The sequence below is a fragment of the Hippopotamus amphibius genome, chromosome 3 (genome assembly GCF_030028045.1).
Source record: "Hippopotamus amphibius kiboko isolate mHipAmp2 chromosome 3, mHipAmp2.hap2, whole genome shotgun sequence".
NCBI classification, from domain to species: Eukaryota; Metazoa; Chordata; class Mammalia; order Artiodactyla; family Hippopotamidae; genus Hippopotamus; species Hippopotamus amphibius.
In genome coordinates, this window is record NC_080188.1 from 197,322,948 (window position 1) to 197,346,507 (window position 23,560).

The 23,560-nt window shown below is 44.6% G+C and overlaps 1 protein-coding gene across 2 annotated transcripts in view; it reads left to right on the top strand.

The window, feature by feature from the left end:
* Nucleotides 1–23,560, top strand: part of NR5A2 (nuclear receptor subfamily 5 group A member 2) — a 113,338-nt gene that overhangs the window by 43,683 nt on the left and 46,095 nt on the right. For both annotated transcript variants that reach the window (XM_057729659.1, XM_057729660.1), the window contains exons 5-6: nucleotides 16,182–16,301; nucleotides 21,303–21,450. In XM_057729659.1, coding sequence (XP_057585642.1) covers nucleotides 16,182–16,301; nucleotides 21,303–21,450 — 268 coding nt within the window. The remainder of the gene's footprint in view (nucleotides 1–16,181; nucleotides 16,302–21,302; nucleotides 21,451–23,560) is intronic.

The following is a 23,560-nucleotide window of genomic DNA, read 5'->3' on the forward strand; positions in this document are numbered from 1 at the left end:
TGCTGGAATTTCTAGGACTTTTTTCTTCAAGGGGTGGTGATTCCATCACCGTTGGCCTCACTGGTCAGCTTGTTAGACATGCAGAATCGCAGTCTCAGGATCTGCTGAATCAGTACCGGCATTTTAACAGGACCCCGGTTAACTGGAGGTGCCTTGAAGTCTGAGAAGCACAGGTGGTGAACGTCCTCTCTCCTGAGCTCTTAAGAGAGGATGAAGGAAAGCTGTTATGGAGCTTCCTGCTTAGGGAGACATGTGGCACTTGAGTTCAAAAAGAAAAAAAAAAGGAGAAGAGGATGCTTCTTAAGAGAATAAGCTTGAAAAGCATGCACGTATGCTCTCCTGCCCATAATTGCAGACAGAATGTATGAATTCTTCGAGACCTAGTGTGCGCAGGAGGTGCGCTGGCATCTCTCACAGTCAGCTTTGAGGTCTGCCTGCCGTGGGGTTGATTAAAAGCAAGCAAAGGCGGAAGGGCCCCGTTGAAGAATGTGGTTTGCGGTGGAGTCTAATTTGTGCCCCCGGGCAGAGGTCACGGAGAGGAGCTCGTTAATGCGCTCAGCCCGGGACGAGATCTATCTCCATGCTTCACCATATTGATCCGAGTTCACGGGCGCCCCTGCTTGAGCCGATGGGCTCACGTGTAGATGAAGATGGCCAGCTCTCCGAGCTGAGGATTCCGGCAGGGATGCCACCCAGGGAAAAAGGTGGATGTTTTAGCACCCTCCTTTAAGTCTTCCTTTCGGTCGCTAGTGACTTGTTTATCAGTGACTCAGAAGAAAAAAGATTTTGAAATAATAGTTTGCTTTTCTACGATGAGGAGTGTTGTTTTTCTTCTGCAGTTTCTGTAAATCGTGTGTGTCCGATGTCGGGATTAAATGTATTTGAATATAGGCAAATAGCTTGCCTTCAAGTATAAGGTGGCTGTCACCAAAACACCGCTCATTTCTTAATGAAACGATACCTGCTCGGTGCGACCTTTAGGACCCAGGAGTCATCCCCGTGTTCCTTTTTCTCAAAAGTCACTGCCATTCCTGTATGCAGCCATCCTTTAATTGCCAGAGCACTGAGGAAGCAGAGGCTGGCTGAATCCAGCTCGTAAAACATTTACGCGGCCTTTGTGTACTTCTTCCTGGAAGTAATGGGCCATGGGAATTCTAGAAGTGAGATAGAAACAAGCAAACATTTCCCAATAAAAAAAAAAAAGTGTAGCTTCCAGGTTCCAGCGGGGCAGGAGCACACCCAGGGCCCTGCAGCCCCCCAGTCTTCCTTATTTCCATCCCAGCTGGTGACAAGCTCACTGGCTGAGAAGTGTTTCCTGTTCACCCTTGACCCCGCCCAGCCCCAGCACGGCGCCGTGCACAGCAATGGGCTTTAGAGACTCCAGAGACTTCTCTAGGCTCCATTTTGTGAATTTTGAAACCAAATTTTGCTTTGGGAAAGAGCGTCGAGCTTGCACCTGAGGCAAGTAGACTTGGGTCGAATTTTTGCAAACCAGAATTGCACCTCATTCTCTGGGTGGGGATTTCTGAAGTTGACATCTGTGAAATACCACGTGGAAACTCTTTTACAGGAAAAGTTGCCTCTTCAGACCTTGGTAGGATTCCACATCTTAGGCGCCACCCCCACGCCATCCCCACGTTTGTGAGAGCAGGGGGCCACAGTCAGGAACAAGCTGCTCTGCCTGAGCTCCTCCCGAGCGACTGAAGCAGCGGGGAGCCGTGTGGGTCCTCCGTGGGGTCCCCCCTGCCCCGCCTGCTGGAGAGGGAGCGGCCGCGGTGGGACAGGGCCTCCCCACCCAGCGCCTGCGGCCCGGCCAGGCCGCCTTGCTGGCTCTTTCAGGCACCCTGGCCCGCGACTGAGTTATGATGATGCGGTATCTTCTGGGTTCGGAACATAGTCAAGAAAGATCTTTAAAATGTTATTTGGGACAGGGAAGAGTTCTGAGTGGTCCTAGAGGAATCATAGGAAAAGCACTGCACGTCACACCTGGAAGGCCTTTGCGTTCTAACTCGTGTGCAACGGCCAACGTCATGAAGACAGGATTAGCGACAGACTCGTTCCCACGAGCCCTGCTCCTGTCGCCGCGCTCGTGTCCCTGCGGCAGCCAGGGCCCCGCCCACACCGCCGTGCTGCTTTACCCTCAGAAGCAGTGGGGAGCCCACGTGTGCCCGGCGGCGTGACAACAGCGTGTTGTGGGACGGATGGGTCATCACACCCATCCCCAGGCCGTGTCCGTCCACACAATCTGGAAAGGGCTGATCAAGTCAACCAGAAACTTCGCTGACTTGATGAGCTGGCTGAACTGCTTTCCTGGTGGCTGTGAGTCGCCCTGCTTCCACCAGAATCACAGCCCGCCAGCCAACCCGCAGACTCAGGCTGTCACGGGACAGTCAGGAATGTGGGCTGTGTGAACAAGGGGGTGCCTCTGACCACAGAGCCACTCGGCTCTTCCTCTCTCCCTGAGGAATGCGCTCCCTCAGAGGACCGCGCTGCGTGCGTAAAATGTCAGGCATCTGTCCCTGGGACGGTTGCGCCGTTTTCCACGTGACCCGCACGTAGAGCAAGATGCGTCGCTGGAATTGAGTGTTGCGTCTACTGTACGGAGCCTCGAGGCGGTGGAAGTGGACAGCTCTCCTGAGGATGCTCCACCCGCCCCCGCTTACAGAGCTTCCTCCAGTCCCAAGGGTAGTTCTCCCACTTTACGGCGAGAATCGTTGGGCAAAGGGAATCCAGGATCTGCCTGTCACGTCTCAGCCATCTCTGCAGAAACGCCTGTGTCTCGGGACAGCATGGCATGCATGATTCTCTCAGATCTTGATTTGCTGTAATGTATGTAATATATATAGTAACACCGTGACCTTTCCTCGTCATACTCAAATACAAACCCCATCGTCACGCGGGTTACTTGGAGTAAAGGGAACACCGCCTAGAAACACAGAAGGCAGAAAGGGATTGGCTTAGGACCGATGTGTAGGATACCGGCCTCCTGGGGAAGGTTCACGGGGCAGTGCCGGCTCGGAGCCCACATGGTTCTCTCTGAAGCCAGGGTAGGAGGAGCACGAAGGCGGAAGTAACGGGAGATGTGTGGCAGGGCCACCCTCCTGACGCAGGTGCAGCAGAGCTGAGTGTGGTATTGATAAGAATATAGCTTGTGAGATTTCGGTTCCAAATATCATTGCCTTGCAGCTTTGCAGGATGTTTTCCCCCTTTTAGCTAAAAAATTGTTCAAAACTAGTGCTGATGCAATATTGGAAAATAGTGTTTCCGTGATGCTAATGTCCTTCATGGTTAGCTTTCAGCCTTTTAGTGGGGTTGGGGAGTCCAGGAGTTACGTGACGACGCAGTTCGCCTTTGGGTCTTCTGGGACCAGGGCCAGGCCCGTCGGGGGCTCCCCGGCCCTTCAGGGATGCCCCAGGGGGCACCAGGAAGCCAGGTACACCGCTGTGTGCAGGTGCAGGGCCAAGAGGTTTGAGGGAGGTGACCCCAGATGCGGCTCCAGGGACACAGCTGGGGACAGGTGGTCCCTACAGACAGTCCCTCCAGGCTGTCTTGGTGCCACGTGTTCTGTTGTGACCAAGTGGATCAAATTAAGTTGTTATTTGCCTAAGTATCTTGAGAGAAATGTCGTCAGTCATATCATATCTTAGTTTGTGGATTTTCAAAAATGTGAAGAGAGGATACTCTATTTTTTCCCCCTCTAGGCTCTTTCTCCATCTTGATTCTAGTTTACCCAGAAGAACTGTATCCCCACTTCAGCTGGGGCACAGAACAGACCTCCTTGGGATTAAGTAAATGCCAGGTCCTAGCTCACCCTCCATTCAAGCTACCTTCATAGTCTTTCCCCCAAATAGGAAAGAGCATCTATCTAGATTTTATGTCCAGATAAAAAATCCAAGCTTCTATCATTGTGTAACCATATTTTTTGCGTATTTCCAAAGCACTCTGTTTCTCACATCAACCTTCTTTACAATTGAAGTAGAGAAATTGTTACCATTTATGTGTTTCCTTGCAGGAAATAAACTGAGGCAATGTTATTTTTTTTTTAATGGTAATTTTTTAATTTAAGCTCTTTGTTAGAATATAATTGCTTTACACTCTTGTACCAGCTTTTGAGGTACACCAAAGTGAATCAGCTGTATTTATACATATATCCCCATATCCCATCCCTCCCGTGACTCCCTCCCAGCCTCCCTATCCTGGCCCTCTAAGGCATCACCCATCATCGAGTTGATCTCCCTTTGTTATACAGCAACTTCCCACTAGCTATCTATTTTACAGTTGGTAGTGTATATATGTCTATGCTACTCTCACTTCATCCCAGCTTCCCCTTTGCCTCCCACCTCCCCAAAGTTGTGTCCTCCAGTCCATTCTCTGCATCTGCATCCTTATTCTTGCCCTGTCACTGGGTTCATCAGTACCATTTTTTTTTTAGATTCTGCATATATGAGTTAGCATACAGTATTTGTTTTTCCCTTTCTGGCTTACTTCACTCTGTATGACAGACTCTAGGTTTTTCCACCTCATTACAAATAGCTCCATTTCATTTCTTTTAATGGCTGAATAATATTCCATTGTATATATGTGCCACAGCTTTATCCCTTCATCTGTTGAAGGGCATTTAGGTTGCTTCCATGTGCTGGCCATTGTAAATAGTGCTGCAGTGAACATTATGGTACATGTTTCTTTTTGAATTCTGGTTTTCTCTGGGTATATGCCCAGGAGTGGGATTATTGGGTCATATGGTAGTTCCATTTTTAATTTTTTAAGGAACCTCCAAACTGTTTTCCATAGTTGCTGTACCAGCTTACATTCCCACCCACAGTGCAGGAGAGTTCCCTTTTCTCCACACCCTCTCCAACATTTTTTTTTTCTAGAATTTTTAATGATGGCCATTCTGACTGAGGTGAGGTGATACCTCATTGTGGCTTTGACTTGCATTTCTCTAATGATCAGTTATGTTGAGTATCTTTTCATATGTTTGTTGGCCATCTGTATGTCTTCTTTGGAGAAGTGTGTATTTAGGTCTTCTGCCCATTTGTGGACTGGGTTATTTGCTTTTTTGGTATTAAGCTGCATGAGCTGCTTGTATATTTTGGCGATTAATCCTTTGTCAATTGCTTCACTGGCAAGTATTTTCTCCCATTCTGAGGGTTGTCTTTTTGTCTTGTTTATGGTTTCTTTCGCTGTGCAAAAGCTTTTAAGTTACATTAGGTCCCATTTGTTTATTCTTGATTTTATTTCCATGATTCTAGGAGGTGGGTCAAAAAGGGTCTTGCTTTGATGGATGTCATAGAGTGTTCTGCCTATGTTTTCCTCTAGAATTTTTATAGTGTCTAGCCTTACATTTAGGACTTTAATCCATTTTGAGTTTATTTTTGTGTATGGTGTTAGGAAGTGTTCTAAATTCATTTTTTATACATGTTGCTGTCCAATTTTCCCAGCACCACTTATTGAAGAGGCTGTTTTTTTTTCCATTGTATATTCTGTCATTGTGTAACCATATTTTTTGTGTGTTTCCAAAGGACTTTGTTTCTCAAATCAACCTTCTTTACAATTGAAATAGAGAAGTTAAGTTACCATTAATGTGTTTCCTTGCAGGAAATAAACTGAGGCAATGTTATATTTTTAAAAAAAAAACTTCAGAGAAAAAAGATTGTCCTCTATTCCTGTATGAAAAAGGGTTAGTGACAGAGCACTGGGCTAGGATTCAGGACACCTGGATTCCCACCCCGTTTCTGGCCCCCAAGTAACCTTCTATAAATCACAGCCCACCTGGCCGGAATTTCCTCCTCTGTAAAATGAAGTCTTTGAACTAAAGGTGGTTACTGGGTCCTTTCAGCACTGATTAAGCAAACATTAATTAAGCAAAGCAAAAATGGTTTGGTTTACCTAGAAATAATCATCCCGCCCTTCGGGTCTCAACCTTTGACCCCAGGAGTTTTCTCTGTCGTTGCCACCACGTCTGTGAACATGTTTCTGGGCATCTCTAAAGGCGCAGGTTCGTGTACCCTCAGCACTGTGACCTAGAGGGAGGAGTTGAATCCCGTGAAGGGAGCAGGTCCTCCTGTGTCCCTGGGGTACTGGGTGGAGGGATTCTCCCAGGAGCCTTTGTGCCCAGCGAATTCCCATCACTGAACGGTCCTGAGGGACCTCTCCTTTGCCTCTGCCCTTATATTGGTTGTATTTTTGGTGGGTGATATTTAGGCCACTTGAGTTCTTTCCTCCTTTCTTTGGCCAGAAGCCTGATTGGAACAGCCAGCCAAAAAGGACCCAAGGACATTTTAGCCTCTAAAAACTTTTTTTTTTCTCTCCTGGCTTCGAAATGCAGTCTACGAAGGAGGAAGCTGCATTCAGACCTTAAGCGGAGTCAAACCATGTGCGTCTTCCTTTCTTCTCCGCCTGGTGTCCCAAGGACTCCAGGGGTGGGTCCCTTTCATGGGGTGTAGGACAGCCAAAACCTTCCCTAACTTATGCCTTAATCAGTGTTGTCCAGACAATAGGCCATTGCATACCTGGAATTCTGTGACTGGTGTCATTATTGTCTTTAAGGCAGCGTCTGGAAAATGAAGATTCCAATCTTAACCTCCTTACCCTGTTCCAAAAATGACAATCATATTCACAGATGCTTTCTGGACATTCCAGCCAGGCTTAAAGGGCTTGGTCCTCGTGGCTGGAAGATCTGCCTGGTCAGACGTGTGAGGAACATTGCCTTAATTATACAGAGGAGATTTCTAAACTAGAGAACAGGAAACAGGCAGCGGTCATAAATGAAACAATACCTACTAGGAGAATGCACTGGAAAATATTTCACGTTAATCTGCCTTAAAATATTTCTTTTCTCGTTCATCAGCCTTCTCCATCACCTGAAATTTTTTCCTTTGCGCTTCATCCAGCACCTCTCATATGTTGCCTTCCTTTATTTATTTAGATGCAGGCTTCCTTACCATTAATAGAACGTCTGCTGGGTGCCAGCCACCCCGCTGGGCACACTTGTGTTAATCTCATTGAACAAAAACAATGACTTGCGACAGAGCACAGCTGAGGTTTAAGGAGTGTGACTTCTTTGCCCAGAGTTACACGGGAGGGTGCCAAGGTAGGAACCCAGGTTTCCGAGCTATGGAGCCCGTGTATTTCCTCTACAGTGTCTGATGGTCCTGAACTGTGCTGTCAATGAAGGGGTTTACAATGGATGCCTTCTCTCCATTTCTGGATTGTCTCAGTTTATCTTTGGAAAACAGACCATCAGAAAACTGTGTTCTAGGAGTGGATTATCTCAGCGCCTCTTAACGTTGCTGTCAGCTTTACCAGGAGTGCTTGCGGTGGGGCTCGGTGCTGGCCACGAGGGGAGGTCATCAGAGCAGGGCTTATGTGTCATTTAGAATCCTCCTGTGAAAACACACGTGGAATTCCTCTCGGGAGTCCAGGACTAGAAGCTGTTTCAGATGTCACACGTCCGCAAATCAGGTTCGCAGTGGGGCTCTGGCGACGAGGACCCCAGCCGCGGCCCTTTGCCAGCCACTGAACCAGCCCTCACCGAGCTTGTTCTGGGGACTGATGCTATTCGAGGCTTCGACTTATTTTCCTACCTTTATTTTCCCTTTTTCTCCATTTTCTCATTTCTGTCATTGTTCATCTTTTATCGTAGGTACATATAAACTGCTTCAAGAAATTTTTAAGGATGTTGCATCTTATTTTATTTTATTTTTTCTTTATTTTATATTGGGGTAGAGTTGATTTACAATGTTGTGTTCGTTTTGGGTGTACAGCAAAGTGATTCAGTTATACATATACATATATTCATTCTTTTTCAGATTCTTTTCCCACATAGGTTATTACAGAGTATTGAGTAGAGTTCCCTGTGCTGTACAGTAGGTCCTTGTTGGTTATCTACTTTATATATAGTAGCGTGTAGGATGTTGCATTTTATATGCGGACACAGACGTTCACACATATATTTATTTATTTCCTAATCATTGGTTTCACGGACTTAACCCTTTACATGTGACCTTGTCCACTCATTACTGTTCATGAATGTGTTGTGTCTGATCAGTTCATTTGTAAGTTCCTTGAACATAAGAACTCGGTCTTATTTCATTCAAGTCTCACCAGCACCCAGCACCAATCTGTGTTGTTTAACTGATTGTTGGCTGGGAAATGTCCCTAATCTGACAAGATGAATGAGTCCTAGGTTCACCATGCCCTCGTCCAAACCACCCTCATTAATGCCAGGCTCACTACATCTGGGGCTGGGTTGGCCATGAAGGTCACCAATATGCTAATCCATGTTTCTTGACTTTGTAAAAGCCTGCAGCCTTGTGGAAGAATCACCCCTGACGTGCTGAGCAGTCCTGTCAAAGCCACTCTTAGGGGAAGGATGGACACAGCTCACCTTCTCTGAGTGGCAGAAACACCCTTTTCTTCCCATCTCTTTGCATGTGAACATGCTTTAGCTTTTCTTTTTAATTTTTATTTTATATTGGAGTATAGTTGATTTACAGTGTTGTGTTAGTTTCAGGTGTACAGCAAAGTGAATCAGTTATACATATCTATACCTATATCTATATCCTTTTTCAGATTCTTTCCCCACTTAGTTATTACAGAATATTGAGTAGAGTTCCTTGTGCTATACACATAAAAAAAATTCAAATTTGTGTGGAAACACAAAAGACCCCAAATAGCCAAAGCAGTCTTGAGAAAGAAAAACGGAGCTAGAGAAATCAGGCTCCCTGACTTCAGACTATACTACAAGACTACAGTAATCAAAACAGTATGGTACTGGCACAAAAAAGACACATAGGTCCATGGAACAGGATAGAAAGCCTAGAAATAAACCCACGCACTTACGGATGATCAATCTATGACAGTGGAGGCAAGAATATACAATGGAGAAAAGACAGTCTCTTCAATAAGTGCTGCTGGGAGAACTAAACAACTATGTAAAAGAATGAACACGGCTTTGACTTTGAAACAGCAGAATGTGATTGGTTCCTTAGACCACATGGAAGAATGTTCTCTTTACCTCTTAGCGCTCAGCTGTAGATCATGTAAACTCTATGTGGCTGGACATAGAAACCTGAACAGAAAACACTACCAGAATCACTGGGTGCAAACTCTTAATTGACTCCACAAGTAAGATGAACGTACTGTTAGCTTATAATTAACTCACATTTCAACAAGAAGCTTTTTGAGACATGGATAAGAGGATGATGAAAATCTGGGCAAAAATTATCCTTTACTTTGTCAAATTCTGAGAATGCAGCTACACTTCTGTTTGAAAGAAATTGGCTAAATTTCATTATGTTGTCTGGTGATGACATAGATCTCAATAGTGATATTTCACATTTACACACACTATACAGTCTTTTTCCTCCAAACTGCAAAGATGTCTCTCACTGATGTAATTACCTCACATGTATATAAATGAAAAAAGTCGGCACTGAATATCTGGCATTAGCACATCTTTAAATTAAAGAATATTGAATTCAGTATCCCTGGGAAATAAGGCATACCAGGCATCTAAATGGTCTGGATAAAATGAAAGTTACCTTTGGAAACATTTGACTTTGAAAGAAATTTAGCGACTTAAAATATATATATATACATTTATTTATTTGTTTAGGTGCTCCAGGTGTTAGTTGTGGCATGTGGGATCTTTCAGTTGCGGCATGTGGGATCTAGTTCCGTGAACAGGGATTGAACCCAGCCCCCCTGCGCTGGGAACGCAGAGCCTCAGCCACTGGAGCACCAGGGAAGTCCCGAAATTTAATGATTTTTGATGGAAAGCCTCCAACACACATCACGTGATTTCCTCGCTTCCAAACCGGGGATTTGTTGAGCCTGTTCTGATGAGTGATCATGGGCGCCTGCTCTTGGACCCGGGGTTTAACGTGGTCCCCTTAGGGCTTCCCAAGATCTTGGGCCCCTAAAGCCTCTACAGCCCCTGGCTTGAGATCTTCAAGAAGTAGATTGAGGGCCAGTCTGTGTTATCTTCTGTCTCCTTCCCCTGCTGACAGCTTACCTGTTCATTTCCCAACCACTATACCCCTGGTTGTGGGGAGGTAGCCCTGGTCCCTGAAGGTTGAGGATATCAGCTGTAGGGTAGCCACTTGAACCCCCTCAGTTCCTGGATGAAGGGCCAGTGGGCACACTGATCTGTATCCAACCCCCACACACTGGTCAGGGAGGTCTGCTTTGGGAGAGGTCTTTGGAGGGAAATCTAGGGAATGTGGATGAGGTTTGCATCCAAAGGGAACAGCCTGACCGAAATATATCCTTCTAGCGACCGTGTACATGATGAATCACAGCTAGACAGAGAAGCCTGTGGACTCACCAGTTCCTAGATTCTGTGGACTCTTGGTCGTGACCTAGATGGGAGGGAGTTGTGGGATCGGAAACACGGGGCAGGTACCCTGCAGTCAAACTCTTCTGCCCCCTGCATCACCTGGCAGAGAGTTTTGATTCAAGGGGGAGAAAAAAATCCTTTGTTGGTCTACTAGAGAAATGTAGAAGGGGCCAGAAGAGCTGAGTCCCTGGCTAGGTGTTGCCAGGTAGGTCTTTGTACTCTGGACGGACAGCCATGCAATTAACAAGAACCCAGGAACCAGTGGTGTGGAGCAGGGAAGAACTACTGCTCATAAATCTGCTGAGTTTTGCAACAATTGACAGGGGAGTTTGACTGGCTGTTATTTCTCTTGTACAGTATTGTTCTGAGTGCTTGTTTAATCATTGTTAATGTGAAATCATTTTTTCTTGGACTTTGTAGCAGTTTATTATAGAGGTTGCAGATAACCATTAGTGGTTTTTTTTTTTTTATAAAAACAGTAAAGAATTCAAGCAGTTGTGTGTCTGTCTTGCCCAAAGCAGGCTCTCATTAAGGGTTGTTAAGTGGATGCTGACCTGTGTGGGTTTTGATTTTTCTCTCCCTGCTTCTGAATGTATAAATGTCATCATTGCCACAAAAGAAAATATAAGATAACGGAGGCCCGCCTTCAAGGATTTTTTTTCCCCTTTGGCCAGAAAGAAAAAAAAATGAAATAATAGCTGGACATTATTTGTAATGATCCTGAAGAATCTTCACATTATATTTTAAATACTTTGTTCCAAGAGTTGTTCTAACAAGAGCCACCAAGAAAAAAAAAAGTTTATTAAATGGTCTACAACATTAAGACCTGCTTAAATGCACCCTTTCCAGAAGCTTCTGTAATCCCCTGGAGTCTCCCCAAGAAATGAAGCAGGGTGAAGTGGCCCCCAGCTTCTAGTGCACATGGGATTATAATAGCAGATGGATACTTCCGTCTCCTCTCCTTGGAGTGTGACCTTTTTAAAGGCGGGATTGTGTCCTGGCCTCCTCTGCTTTCCTCCAAGTTTCTAGCACAAGGCGTGGCACACACCAGATTGAACCATCAGAAATTAGAAATGGGTTCATTTCCACTTTAAATTACCAACCATGTCAGTTGAATGTTTTCCTAAACATATCTTTCTTAAAACTTAACCACGATGATTCATGATGTCGATTTTTCAAATAAATGCCCCTCCAAGGGGGAAAGTGGAATCACAGACAAGGAGAGAGGGGAAGAGGCAAGAAAAAGGGTCTGATAAGTTACATGTGGGCTTGAGAGAGACCTACACGTTTTCCTTCTTTTAACTGTTTGCCAAATTCACTCCTCTCATGAGAAAGCGCAGGCTTCTAATGATTAACCTCCTGGGTTGTGGGAAGGTGTGTTCGCAACAATATGGGGCCTGTGTCCTTCACACGCTCATCTGTAGTATCAGTGCGCGTTGTTTCTCTGATGAGTAACTAGGCTCCTGAGATAAGCCCTTCCTTTCATTACAGCTGATAACACAGGCTTGTACGAGGGGGTGATGTAGCATGCAGCTTACACTCCGTCGGCCCCTCCTCTAGGCTGTCCAAATGCCACCCGAAATTGTTTGTGGACAGCATTCGTACCTGGGAATTTACTCAAAAGTAGTAGATTATTTTTCTCCTCTTCACCCCACCCCTCCACCACGTCACCTATAAGTCTCTTTTCTAAAGGGAAATTATCTTCAACAAGAGATGCCAACGTCTCTTATCTGGAGATGAGGAACAAGTTGGTCGTCATATTTGCCTTGTCTTTTTATTCATAGAGCTGCGTAAAAACTGTCATCCAAAGCCCCGTAAAGCTGCATACTCACCAATTTCAAGATAACATAAAATATCACATAATCAATTATGGAAATATTGAAATGGAATGTCAGTCTGGAAAGCCTCCTCAGAGAGCCTTAAAACAAGGAATCAATTGCCCGAGAGGGGTGTTAAAATGACAATCAGTCAGGAAGTCTTTAACGAGGGCCGGCGGTGGGTGCAGACCTGCCGGCCTTGTGTGGGGAGGGTCACCTGCGTGTCCAGCGCTGGGTCAAGTTGACCCTTCCCTCCACGAGCACGGGAGCAGTCGCCCTCGCTGTTGTGGTCCGGGTACCAGAGACACCGGCCAGAAGCAGATGTTTGCAGGAGTGAAGCCACCACGGTCAGTCACGTGCCCCCTCATTGATTTCACAAGTGTTTCTGCCGCGGCTGCGCTGGGACCCCGGGAGTGGCCAGGGAGGGAGCCAGGTAAACGAGCACTTACAGCACTTGGTGGAAACAGGGAGATTACAGCACAAGAAATGATGGCACGAACAGCACAAAATACAAACCAAAAAATGAAGTGCTAGTTATGGGAAATAGACATGCTCAGTTTCACATGCTTTATTCCTGCAACTTCTGAAGAAGCAGAGGACCCAGGAAATACACACATTTTCGGGGCCTATCCATCTTCTTCCTGTCTCTGGATGTGGGCAGCGGTGGGCAGAGGTGAGGGTGAAGGAAGTCCACACCTTCACGCCTTCCTTGGCAATTGGCACCTCCCTCCCTATCTCTTCTCTCTCTCTCTCTCTCTCTCACACACACACAGTTAGGAATAAGGTCTGAAAGTGATGCCCTCCACTCTTTCTGAGCATGACACACAAATATATCCTTATTTGGAAGTGTACCTTGATCATCACAAAGGAAAAGAAGGCCAGGGAAAGTGAGGTTCTTATCTTCCACCAAAACGCACATGAGGAGGAAAAACCCCTCTGTGTGATGTCTCCAGGAAACATGCAGCTCTTAGTGGTCACTCACCTTTCCTCCCCTTCTGTGTGGCCAGAAGGTCATCTCTTAGCTCTTTCATTTTTCCACCTGCAAGGTGGGAATTACAAATCTTCCTGCCATGGAAATAGGTTCTTAAGCTGGAATTCCCTGCAGATGTCTTGAACCGCACTTTGAGGTTATTCCCCAGTTCTTTGCAATCTTTGTGTGTATGGTAACTGTTTCTGAGGAGACCATCTCACAGAGCAGTATTTTTGGCTTCCTTGAAGAGTGATAAATAAATAATTAAAGCTTCACATCACAGAAGAAAATGTGCAGGGGAACCAAATTGCCACCGTGGACTGATGGATTTGAAATAAGACACTGATGCGGTATGAGCTGGAATGAGGTGTAGTAAACCCGGTGGAACCAAGTGCAGTTGGTTCTGAAATTGCCCTAAGCACCCGAGAGGGACGGTCCCTGGAATCTGCTGGGCACGAGGACACGGATGTTGTCAGGACATTTGGCCGCAGCTCCTAGCGTGAGCTGTGCGCAGAGAGCAGCTAGGTGGGTCTCCATCAGCTGCCGCCCACAGCACGACGTGCACACACAACACTGTAGATTTTCCTCTGAAGAAGGATGTGCGCTCCTTCTGTCACCAACCCACTCACCAGCGTTGGAGAGCGTTCTCCCCGAGGAGAGTAATTTCCACAAGGTAGAGACCGCTTCTACCTTGTTCACCGTTATACCCCAGGCCCGGCACTTAGAGTCAACAAATAAATGGCTCTTAACATCTGTTTACTTAGTGAGTGAAATTCTTTTGGTCAGAAGAGGCTTACTGGTTCTGAGCATTTGTGACGGGGATGTTTGGGGGTGCCTTTTCCAGATCACAGAGCCTGACTGTAGCTTCAGTCTCTGCAGTCGCCTTTTCCCTTCTAAACAGGATCAACATGGTCTTCCTACTGGGAACCTTGTGTTTGGCGTTCTTTCTTCGCTTGTGTATTGTTTCACACTTTATTCATTCCATCCTTAGGACAAGAACCATCTCATGCATTTTTAGGTGAGATGGTAAGGTTTAGAGAACTAAGCGGCTTGGCCAAGCTCTCGGAGCTGGAAAGTGCGCAACTGTGCCTTGAACCCTTGCTTTAGTCTAAGTTGAGTGCTGTCTTGACCATATTCACTGTTTCCTAGACTTGTGGAAATAGCCCTAAGCTTGTATCACTACTAATGTGTGACGGGGACCTTCCTAAGAATCACCAAGGAGTCCAGAATCTCATTGAATATCTGCTTGAAAATGAATTTGTTATGCGTTAATTCAGTTTAGAAAATTCTAACACCCCTTTTTGTTTTTTAAAAAAATCAAGTATAGTTGATTTACAATATTGTGTTAGTTTCAGGTGTACAGCAAAGTGATTCAGTTACATATATATATATTTTCAGATTATTTTCCATTATAGGTTATTACAAGATATTGAATAACCTGTGTTAATGCAGTAAATTCTTGTTCCCTGTTTTATGTAGTGTGTATCTGTTAATCCCATACTCCTAATCTGTCCCCACAACCCTCTGGTCCCTTTTGGTAACCATAAGTTTGTTTTCTTTTTTTTTAAGTAAGTAATTAATTAATTAATTTATTTGTATTGGCTGTGTTGGGTCTTCCTTGCTGCACGCAGGCTTTCTTTAGTTGTGGTACAAGGACTTCTCATTGCGGTGGCTTCTTTTGTTGTGGAGCACGGGCTCTAGGCACATGGGCTTCAGTAGTTGTGGCATGTGGGCTCAGTAGTTGTGGCACACGGGCTTAGTAGTTGTGGTGCACAGGCTTAGTTGCTCCCCAGCATGTGGGATCTTTCCAGACCAGGGCTCCGAACCGGTGTCCCCTGCATTGGCAGGCGGATTCTTAACCACTGCACCACCAGGAAAGTCCCTATCAGTTTTCTATGTCTGTGAGTCCAGCACCTCTTGATATAATTCAGAGACACCCTAGAGCTTCAGAGAGAGAAAGAGAATCCTCTAGGTATACCAGTTAATAGGTCTCTGAGAGCCTATTTTCTCATCTGTAAATTGGAGAAAATGGTGCCAGTTCTGCTAACTCCACAGGCAGGTTCTCTGAATTAAATCTGAAACAATATGCAAAACAATTCAAAGCTGTTACGTGACATCTGAATGTCAGGTGTTATTTTTATGAAAGCAGGATGTATTCGGGTGCACTGAGATCTTTGGCTGGTGCACAGCACAACATGTCTAAGAGAAACTGTTACAAATAGCCATGGAAGTGGATCAATATGCCCTCCACACTTGACCGTGGGTATGTGGCCTGTACCTGAAATAGGTATGTTACGTTCATTGAAGAATGTGGTCCCCTGCGGGGGGCCAACGCCATGTGGATAAAATACTCACCATGACACAGCCCTTTGTTTTACTCTCCGCTGCCCTCCTGTGGAGGGGGTACTGTTCTTGGCCCATTTTTCAGATGCGGAAACTGAAATGTAGGGCTTTTGTGGGAAAATTGTCCAAACCATAAAGCAAGTGCAGGTGAACATTGAGACCAAGCTTGGTGATCTTTTGAGTGAAAGTCTAGCACGGTTTGGACTTTGGGTGAACAGACCACGTTATGACAAACCACGGCCGTGTGCCTCTAACTTCAGGAGTCACGTGGGCTGCCGTTCTGACTGTCTTTCATACACATCCTCGCCTTGGTGGCTTGCTAACATAGCAACCTCTAGATACACAAGCCTGGGTTATTCAGGGTCATTCTAGTGGGGTCCACTGAGGACAGCCCAAGGCGCCTGTCCCTCCACAAGCAAACGCTAATAGATCTCCTAGTGATGGACAGACCCATCTAATGGAGTTCCTCTTCCTAGCAGCTCATTGATTGTAAATACTTAGCTTAAGTATTTATATGTGGCCTCAAAAGTACTTGTCCAAATGAAAAGAATGATTTTCAGGAGGAAGGCTGGAAATTCTGAGCACCTGTGCTTCAGGGACTGTGGGTGGCTCTTCCTTGCTCGTAGTGGGTTCTCTTAGATCAAAAATCATGCAAAAAAATGAAAAAGTAGGGAGTTACAGTGTCATCTTTTTCTATCTCTTTTTACAGGTTGATGACCAAATGAAGTTGCTTCAGAACTGCTGGAGTGAGCTGCTGATTCTCGACCACATTTACCGACAAGTGGTTCACGGAAAGGAAGGCTCCATCTTCCTGGTTACTGGGCAACAAGTGAGTGTAGATACACACACACACACACACACACACACACACACACACACACACACACACACACAAAGTGTCTTTTTATTAAGCATGTTCAGGATGGCAGGAATTTAACTAGGTCAGAAGCACTTTTGTGCTTTGAAAGGGAGATTGGCTGCAAATAATTTAGAAAAGCTGACTTGGTGTGCTGCCTTCCTGCTTGGGTGATTACAGGGAAACTTGAAAACGCCGGCGTGGTCACAGACATCCCCGCCGCGTCCAGCCTGCTGAGATTGGAAGTTGTGCTTTGACGGGTCACAGCAGTTGTTTATCAAAATTAATGGTTAGTACCTAGGATTTTTTCCTCAAGCTTCTACATGAATCTACCACACTTGTTTGTCAGTCATTAAAAAAAACAAAACAAAACCTTAGAAATGGTAGAATCCGCCCTATTTTAGAATCATCGGTGGAAGAGATTGACTGAGATATGATATATCAATCATCTAACTATTTGGCCTAAAGGCAAGCAAGTGAGAAGGGAAGGGAGTGCTAGTTTTCAAGAGCCAGTCATTACGGAAAAGGAAGGTGGAAAGAGGAAATTACTGTGAGGTCCTACTCCTTTCTGAATAGGTATTTGGTCAACAAATATTTATTTCACATCCTGCAGGGTCCAACCTTCGTGGAGCTTAACACTGTAGCAGGAGAAACTGACAATAATCATTAATCCTAATAAATGTTAGAGGTCAAAGTGCTATTGAATTAAAAAAAATAATAATAAGGAACTGCCATGTAAAAGGGAATCAACTTACATCCCTGGTGTGTTGCCACGTGACCCGTGGGTTGCAGTGTTCATAGGACTGGTTGGTTGAGCCTTATTGAGAAGGTGAGGTGTGAGCAAAGGTTTGAAGGAAGAGAGACACTTGGCCTTCTGGACACCTGGGGGGAGAGAGGGTCTACTTAATAGATCTAATTGCAACTTTACAGAACTGTGGCATGTCCCTCCCATTTCTCAGCCTCCGTTTTATAACTGATGTGTTATTAAAACGGATGCGAGGAACACAGAGACCCCTTTAGTCTATCGGCCATTCCAGGCATGTGGTCAACGTGCTTCAGGACTGAGGACTCAGGCACCGTGATCTTTTACATCCAGCCATAAATGTTTATGTGCTGTGAAACCCCAGCAGGGCATATCTGAAAATGAAAGGCTATCTCCACATCATTTGCTGAATTATAAATAAATCACATGTTCCCAATCAAATTACAGGCAAGCACCATTGCAGAGTTTTCGCAGATTGGATCAGTCTCATCGCTGCCTGGTCCCTGCTTTCTGCACTGCTCTTGAGAAAGGCTTTCTAGAGTCAAGCCTCAGTGGTTTGACTTCCCAGTCTTGTGTATTTTTGCTGCACCTTTCATCCTGTGGTCCAGGTCTTTGGAAGAAGTGTACCCATTTTCAGAGTCGAATCACAGATCTCCCTCCCTACCCACTCCCTCCCGAGCCTGGCTGGGAGCTGCATTAGAAAAACAGGACTCAGCCCACAAATTAATTTGATTTTATCCTCTGAGTTCCAGAAATCAAATGGGTTTGTGCCGTTCTTTCTCAGAGCACTTCCATTCCTGCTCTTTAGAAATGCTCCTTATTTCACATTTCATTTTGCTTTAAGTGCTGCCACCGGGTAAAGGTAATTACCATGTAAAAAGTAGAGAAAATGCATTTCTTTCTCTGATTTTCCAAACCAAGAACAGTCAAGGAGTAGATGGCATTTCTAGTCTTTAGTATCAATTATTTCTACTCTGTGTTTTGCCAATACAATGGAACTTCTTACTTAACCCTAAAGTTAGTTATTTTAATTCTGTCTGGCTTCTATAAGTGTACATTAAATAACCTTGTTAAGCCAAAAGGAAATAATGATTACCAGTAATGTTAAGCCCTGCCAAATCAATTCTCCATATTTAGCATCTTATCACTGTGACAAGAATTCATTTCTATGCAACATTTTAAAAGTACCTGCACACACAGCATATGGCTTTGTGTATATATAAAATAACAGTAGAGGGTTGTGAAGTAGCACCACGTTTAGTATTTGCATATTGTAGCTAATTAACAGCCGCTGTAACATTTTCCTAAGGGAAAGCTCTACTGGCAACTTATCCATTATCTTCTATTATTGTGTATCATATTAAAAAGACAGGCATCTTACAGCATACAAGTCATCAAAAATTTCAGCTATTAGAACTCAAAGCAATTTAGCTAAAACTGTTGCTGCCTTCATGATGAGTGAAATTTATCCAAAGGGGGCATCCGCTTATACTATTTCTTCAATATCTCCCTTGAATTTAATGGCGCAGAGATTCCATGTAAAAGAGTAATAAATTAATTTTACTAAGTACATAAAAGACAAGGCCAGCTGCTCTCGCAATGAGCACAAACTCTGCATTCAACAATGAAAATATAATTATGTTTGTAATAAAATGTAAGGAAGTTGCCGACCTGGGTGCTGTTTCAGGAGTAAATCACTGCCCCTCCTTCAGAGCTGTGCAGTTTGATAAATTATCCTTGAGAAATGTTATCAGAGCCCCCATTTCATAAGCATGTTTGAGATTTCAAATTAGCATGTAAATAAATGTACAGCGATCAAGTTGTTGGAGTGCCAATTGATTTCCTGAAGTCCATCTCACTAAGTACAGATTCCTGTGAAAGCATTTCAGCCCCTTTCTGTTAGTGTGTTATTTTCCAAGTATGAAGTTCTAATAGTTGAACTTATTTCATACCTGTTTGAACTACACACATAGCAAATTTTAATTAGTCCATATTTTTTAAAAAATTAATTATTTAGAATTATTTAGAGTCCTTTCAGTTACCATGTGCTACATTTGCAACTGTGACGTTTTAGTATTTGAACTGACTGCCCACCTGTTAGAACCACAAGACACAGCAAAAGTGAATTAACCCCATCTTAGTCATAAAAAATGAATTAATAAAGTGTCACGTGCATTCTAAATTACATCAATGATGCTTTCAGCAGCTGAGTCCGAGGCTTAAGTTGGCAGCATGGTCCCAGCTCCTCTCGTTTCTTGGTACCAGTGGGAGTGGGCGGCGCCTTACTCTTACTCGGCTGAACCTCCTCCCTGAGCGATGAGGGCGAGAGAGGAAGGAGCCTTCCTGTGGCTTCCCAAGGCTCTTGCTCCGTCAGCGGCTGGCCCGGCCCACACCCCCTCCTGTCTTGTCCCGGGTTTCCTCCACCTCTGGCCCCTGCTGCCATTCCCAGTTCTACCCCAGCCGTCCCTGTAGGATTGATATGATTACGTGGAGGAGTTAGACCACGTACAGTTCTAAGGGATTCGGAGTTCAGCCACCCCTGTTAAGTAAGAAGAACATCCTTGGAGTAGAAAGTTCTCCTGTAAGAGAGCTGGTGCAATGATGGTAGGCACGTCCCTGGGCGTGCAGGGCAGGTGACCCTAACGTGGTCCGTGACATCCACCTGTTTGTCCTCTCTGCTTCTGGCTCAGGGTTTAGGCTGCCTGTGTGCTGGCCCTTCCTCTCACACAATCTGCAAGAGATACCACAGGCGTGCTTAGAACAGTTGGTGTCTGAATTTAGTGGGGGGATGCCGGCACCTGGACCAGGCAGGGTGGACAGTGCGGTGGTGATGCGGGGGCCTCCCCAGGACACGCGCGGACGGGGGCTTTTTTATGCTCAGTTGACTCTCTATAAACTGATTGACACCTTTGGGGGGGGGGGCCGTCTTTCCACGGACTCATAATTTTTCTCACTCTCGAAAAAAGGTTTCTGTACACCCAGTATTCTCCAGTTAAAGCTGAACATTCAACGCATCATATTTACACAATAAAAAAAAAAATCCATTCTGCCTTGTTTTTAATTGCAAATTCTCCTCGAGGGACTCGTTCTCCTGCTTAGGAGGCAGCCCTGTGCCTTCTCCTAGAGAAGCAAGTGCATTCAATTATGGTAATGAAATGTCAATAAATATAAAAATTTAATACAGTCTGCTCCGGGTGAGTGGCAGATGAGGACTTGCCTCCCAGACAAATTTGCTGCTGCTGCAAATATTAAATGCACCTAAAAGAGTATCTGGTTGCCTGAGAGCTCACCAGTAAAAAAAAAAAAAGAAAAGAAAAGAAAAGAAAAGATGGGAGTGTCAGATACCAGCTGGGTTTTCCCATCTTGCTGTAATTGCAGCAGCAAAGCCAGTTCTGCCATTGACAGCCACCCCAACATCTTAACTTATTATAAATGGAACTTTGGGTGTCCCCATGAATAATCTGAGACAGATGCAGTGCAGCACTTTTTTTAATGAAGAAGGAAATAAACCTTTTTGTTTTGTTTTCCAAATCAAGAAATTATCCTTCATAAATAAGATCATTGCTGTCTTTAGAGAGAAATGTATTAATCATCATATGAAAAAGTAGCTAGTCCTTGTAGCTTTTTAGGAAGCAGCAAACCAAAGAATAATCTAAATGTGATTCTTCCTTCATCTGCAAGCATGCACTCTTGAACGATGATTACTTTAAAATGAAGTCTCTTAATAAAATTAGAAACACGTCTCTGCCTTCACTTGCCTCATTAATTAACTTCATGTGCATGTAGAATGCCGCCCTGGATTCACTTTTTATGGACAGTATATTTTTCTTTAAACTTATTCATGAGTTAACAGTTTTCATCTTAGGTGCTAATGTCACTTCGCAATAAGAAAAAGGAGAAAGATAGCTACATGCACAATTGAGGCAGTCGAGACCTGCTTCCTACGAAGCTCATGAAATGATTAGAGTGATGACGGTGATTGTGATACAGCTTATAGTAGTAGAATGTGTCTCGCACTCTTTTCATGGGAAAAGTCCCTGTGTCATGACTCTATACTGCAATCTGATTTTACCCAGGGTGCTTAAAAGTCTCAAGGGAAATACGTACATAGGTATGTATGTATATGTATAAATTCTAAGTGAATAGTAAATAAACATAGAGTATAGAATTTCCGGTTCTGAAAGCCACTGACCTGTGATTCTGTGTTGCAGGTGGACTATTCCATCGTAGCCTCACAAGCGGGGGCCACGCTCAACAGCCTCATGAGTCATGCACAGGAGTTGGTCGCAAAGCTTCGTTCTCTACAGTTTGATCAGCGAGAGTTCGTGTGTCTGAAATTCTTGGTGCTCTTTAGCTTAGGTAAGGAATCCTCTCCTCGTAAAAGGGACTAAACGATACCGACCTTTGAGTGTCTTGAGGTCCACCCATGTTTTTGTTCTACCGAGACGATGCCCTTCTTTTCTAACCGTGAACTCTTCCAGCTGGGTGATGTCTTCCTGTGTGTGTTCCTGGCTGAGGCATAGCCCTGTGGTGGGGGTGGGAGGGGGGTTGCAAGGGGTCGGGGGGGGGAGTTGGGGGAGGAGCTATTACCCTGGAGTCCTGACTGTCCTTCCATGATGGACGCGATGAGTGGGTGGCACTGATAGAAAGCCGTGACAGAGGCTTAGGAAAGACGCGTGGTGTCACATTTTGGCCACCTCCCTGCTGTCGGCTGTTTCTCTGCGCCTCTTGTTTCAGCTCGCTGTTTCTGTTCTTGTAAAAATATAGACAGTAATTAAAAACCTGTCCCTTAAACCTCTATCAGGATTAACTAGAGAATGTTTATAACCAGATGCACCGCTGTGCAGGCGTCAAAGATGGCGGTTGTCAAGGGGAAAGGATGCTTCTTTAGGAAAGCTTTGGAGAAGAAAGATAACTAAACAAGACAGATTAGCTAAACCAAGGTTCCCAGTGAGTCAGCTGAGAAAAATCACCACTGCTTGGAATAAAAAAAGGATTAAGAAGATGGATTTTTATTGACTTCAAAGGAACAGATTTTTCTGCCTGTCCCATACTTGATTTCTGTATTTTGTTGGGCTTAATAAAGCCAACTTAAATAAACTTTTTGCCAAGCCCATTTATTACTTATTGGCAGACAACTGAGGGAGGCAACTTCCCTTGAATGAAAAAAATGCAGAAATCAGATTTACCAACATATGTTTTTTCTTTAGTCTTCAGTTGTGAGATAGTTGTGAATTCATATCTTAAGAAATAAAACAATAAAACATACTGCAAAGTGAAACAGATGTGTCTGCACTCCAAATTTGGTACTTGCGCTTTAAAATGCCTCTTGACAGCACCGCACAACTGTTGCTAATAAAGGCATAGTTTGAAGTAATAGAACCAGAGTTAATTTTTCACATGTAGTCAACATTTAAAAGAAAAGGAACATTTTCATATTTTGGAAAGTGTGATAAATATAGCAAAAAGAAATGTTACTGAAAATTTAAAAAGACAACAGAATTTCATAGACGGAGTGTTCAAAGGTTTACCATGCCAGCGCTGGGTCCTGTGTGGTTTCTGTATTAACCACAAGAAATAGGAAAGTTCTATTCAACTAAGTCCACGTCTTTTACCCAAGGACTGTTTTTTTAAAAATCGAGAGGAAGATAGCCTAGGCCTGCTTGCTGTAATCTTGCAAATTATTCTGGGTTTTGGCAAGATCTTAGTCTTTTCACCTCGTACATTTGATCAGTAATTAAATGAAAAATGCGGTAATGTGTGTGTAAGAAATCTTATAGCATCTCGGCGATAAAATATTTAAAGAGAATCATCTCACTTCAATGGTATTTTAAATGAGTTGAAGAACTGCATGACATTTGAAGATGTAGAGATTAACCATCAGCCATGTTTAGTTTTCATCACTTTTATCTTTCCTTCATCATTTTTCAACATGATTATATTCTCTGCCAAATACTAAGGATGGGTGGTCAGGGGTGGGGTGGGGTCCTGAAATGCTCTCAGCACGTGAACCTCACAGATTATCTTCCTGAACAGTTGGGCCATGTGTTTACCAGAACCTCAGCCACACAGAATTCTCTGGTTTAATGAGCATGCTAACTGTTTCAGGACCCTGGGCACCAGGGAATAACTAGTTGAATGGTCCCTTAAAACTGTGTCTGTCTGTTGTTGTTGTTGTTTTTCATTGATTTGTTTTGGCTGCGTTGGGTCTTCGTTGCTGTGCTCGGGCTTTCTCCGTTTGTGGCGACCAGTTGGTTGCGGTGAGCGGGGGCTGCTCTTCCAGGGTCCTCAGTGCAGTGGCTTCTCTTGTTGTGGAGCACAGGCTCTAGGTGTGCGGGCTTCAGTCGTTGTGGCACGTGGGCTCAGTAGTTGTTGCTCTCGGGCTGTAGAGCACAGGCTCAGTAGTTGTGGCGCATGGGCTTCGTTGCTCCATGGCGTGTGGGATCTTCCTGGACCAGGAATTGAACCT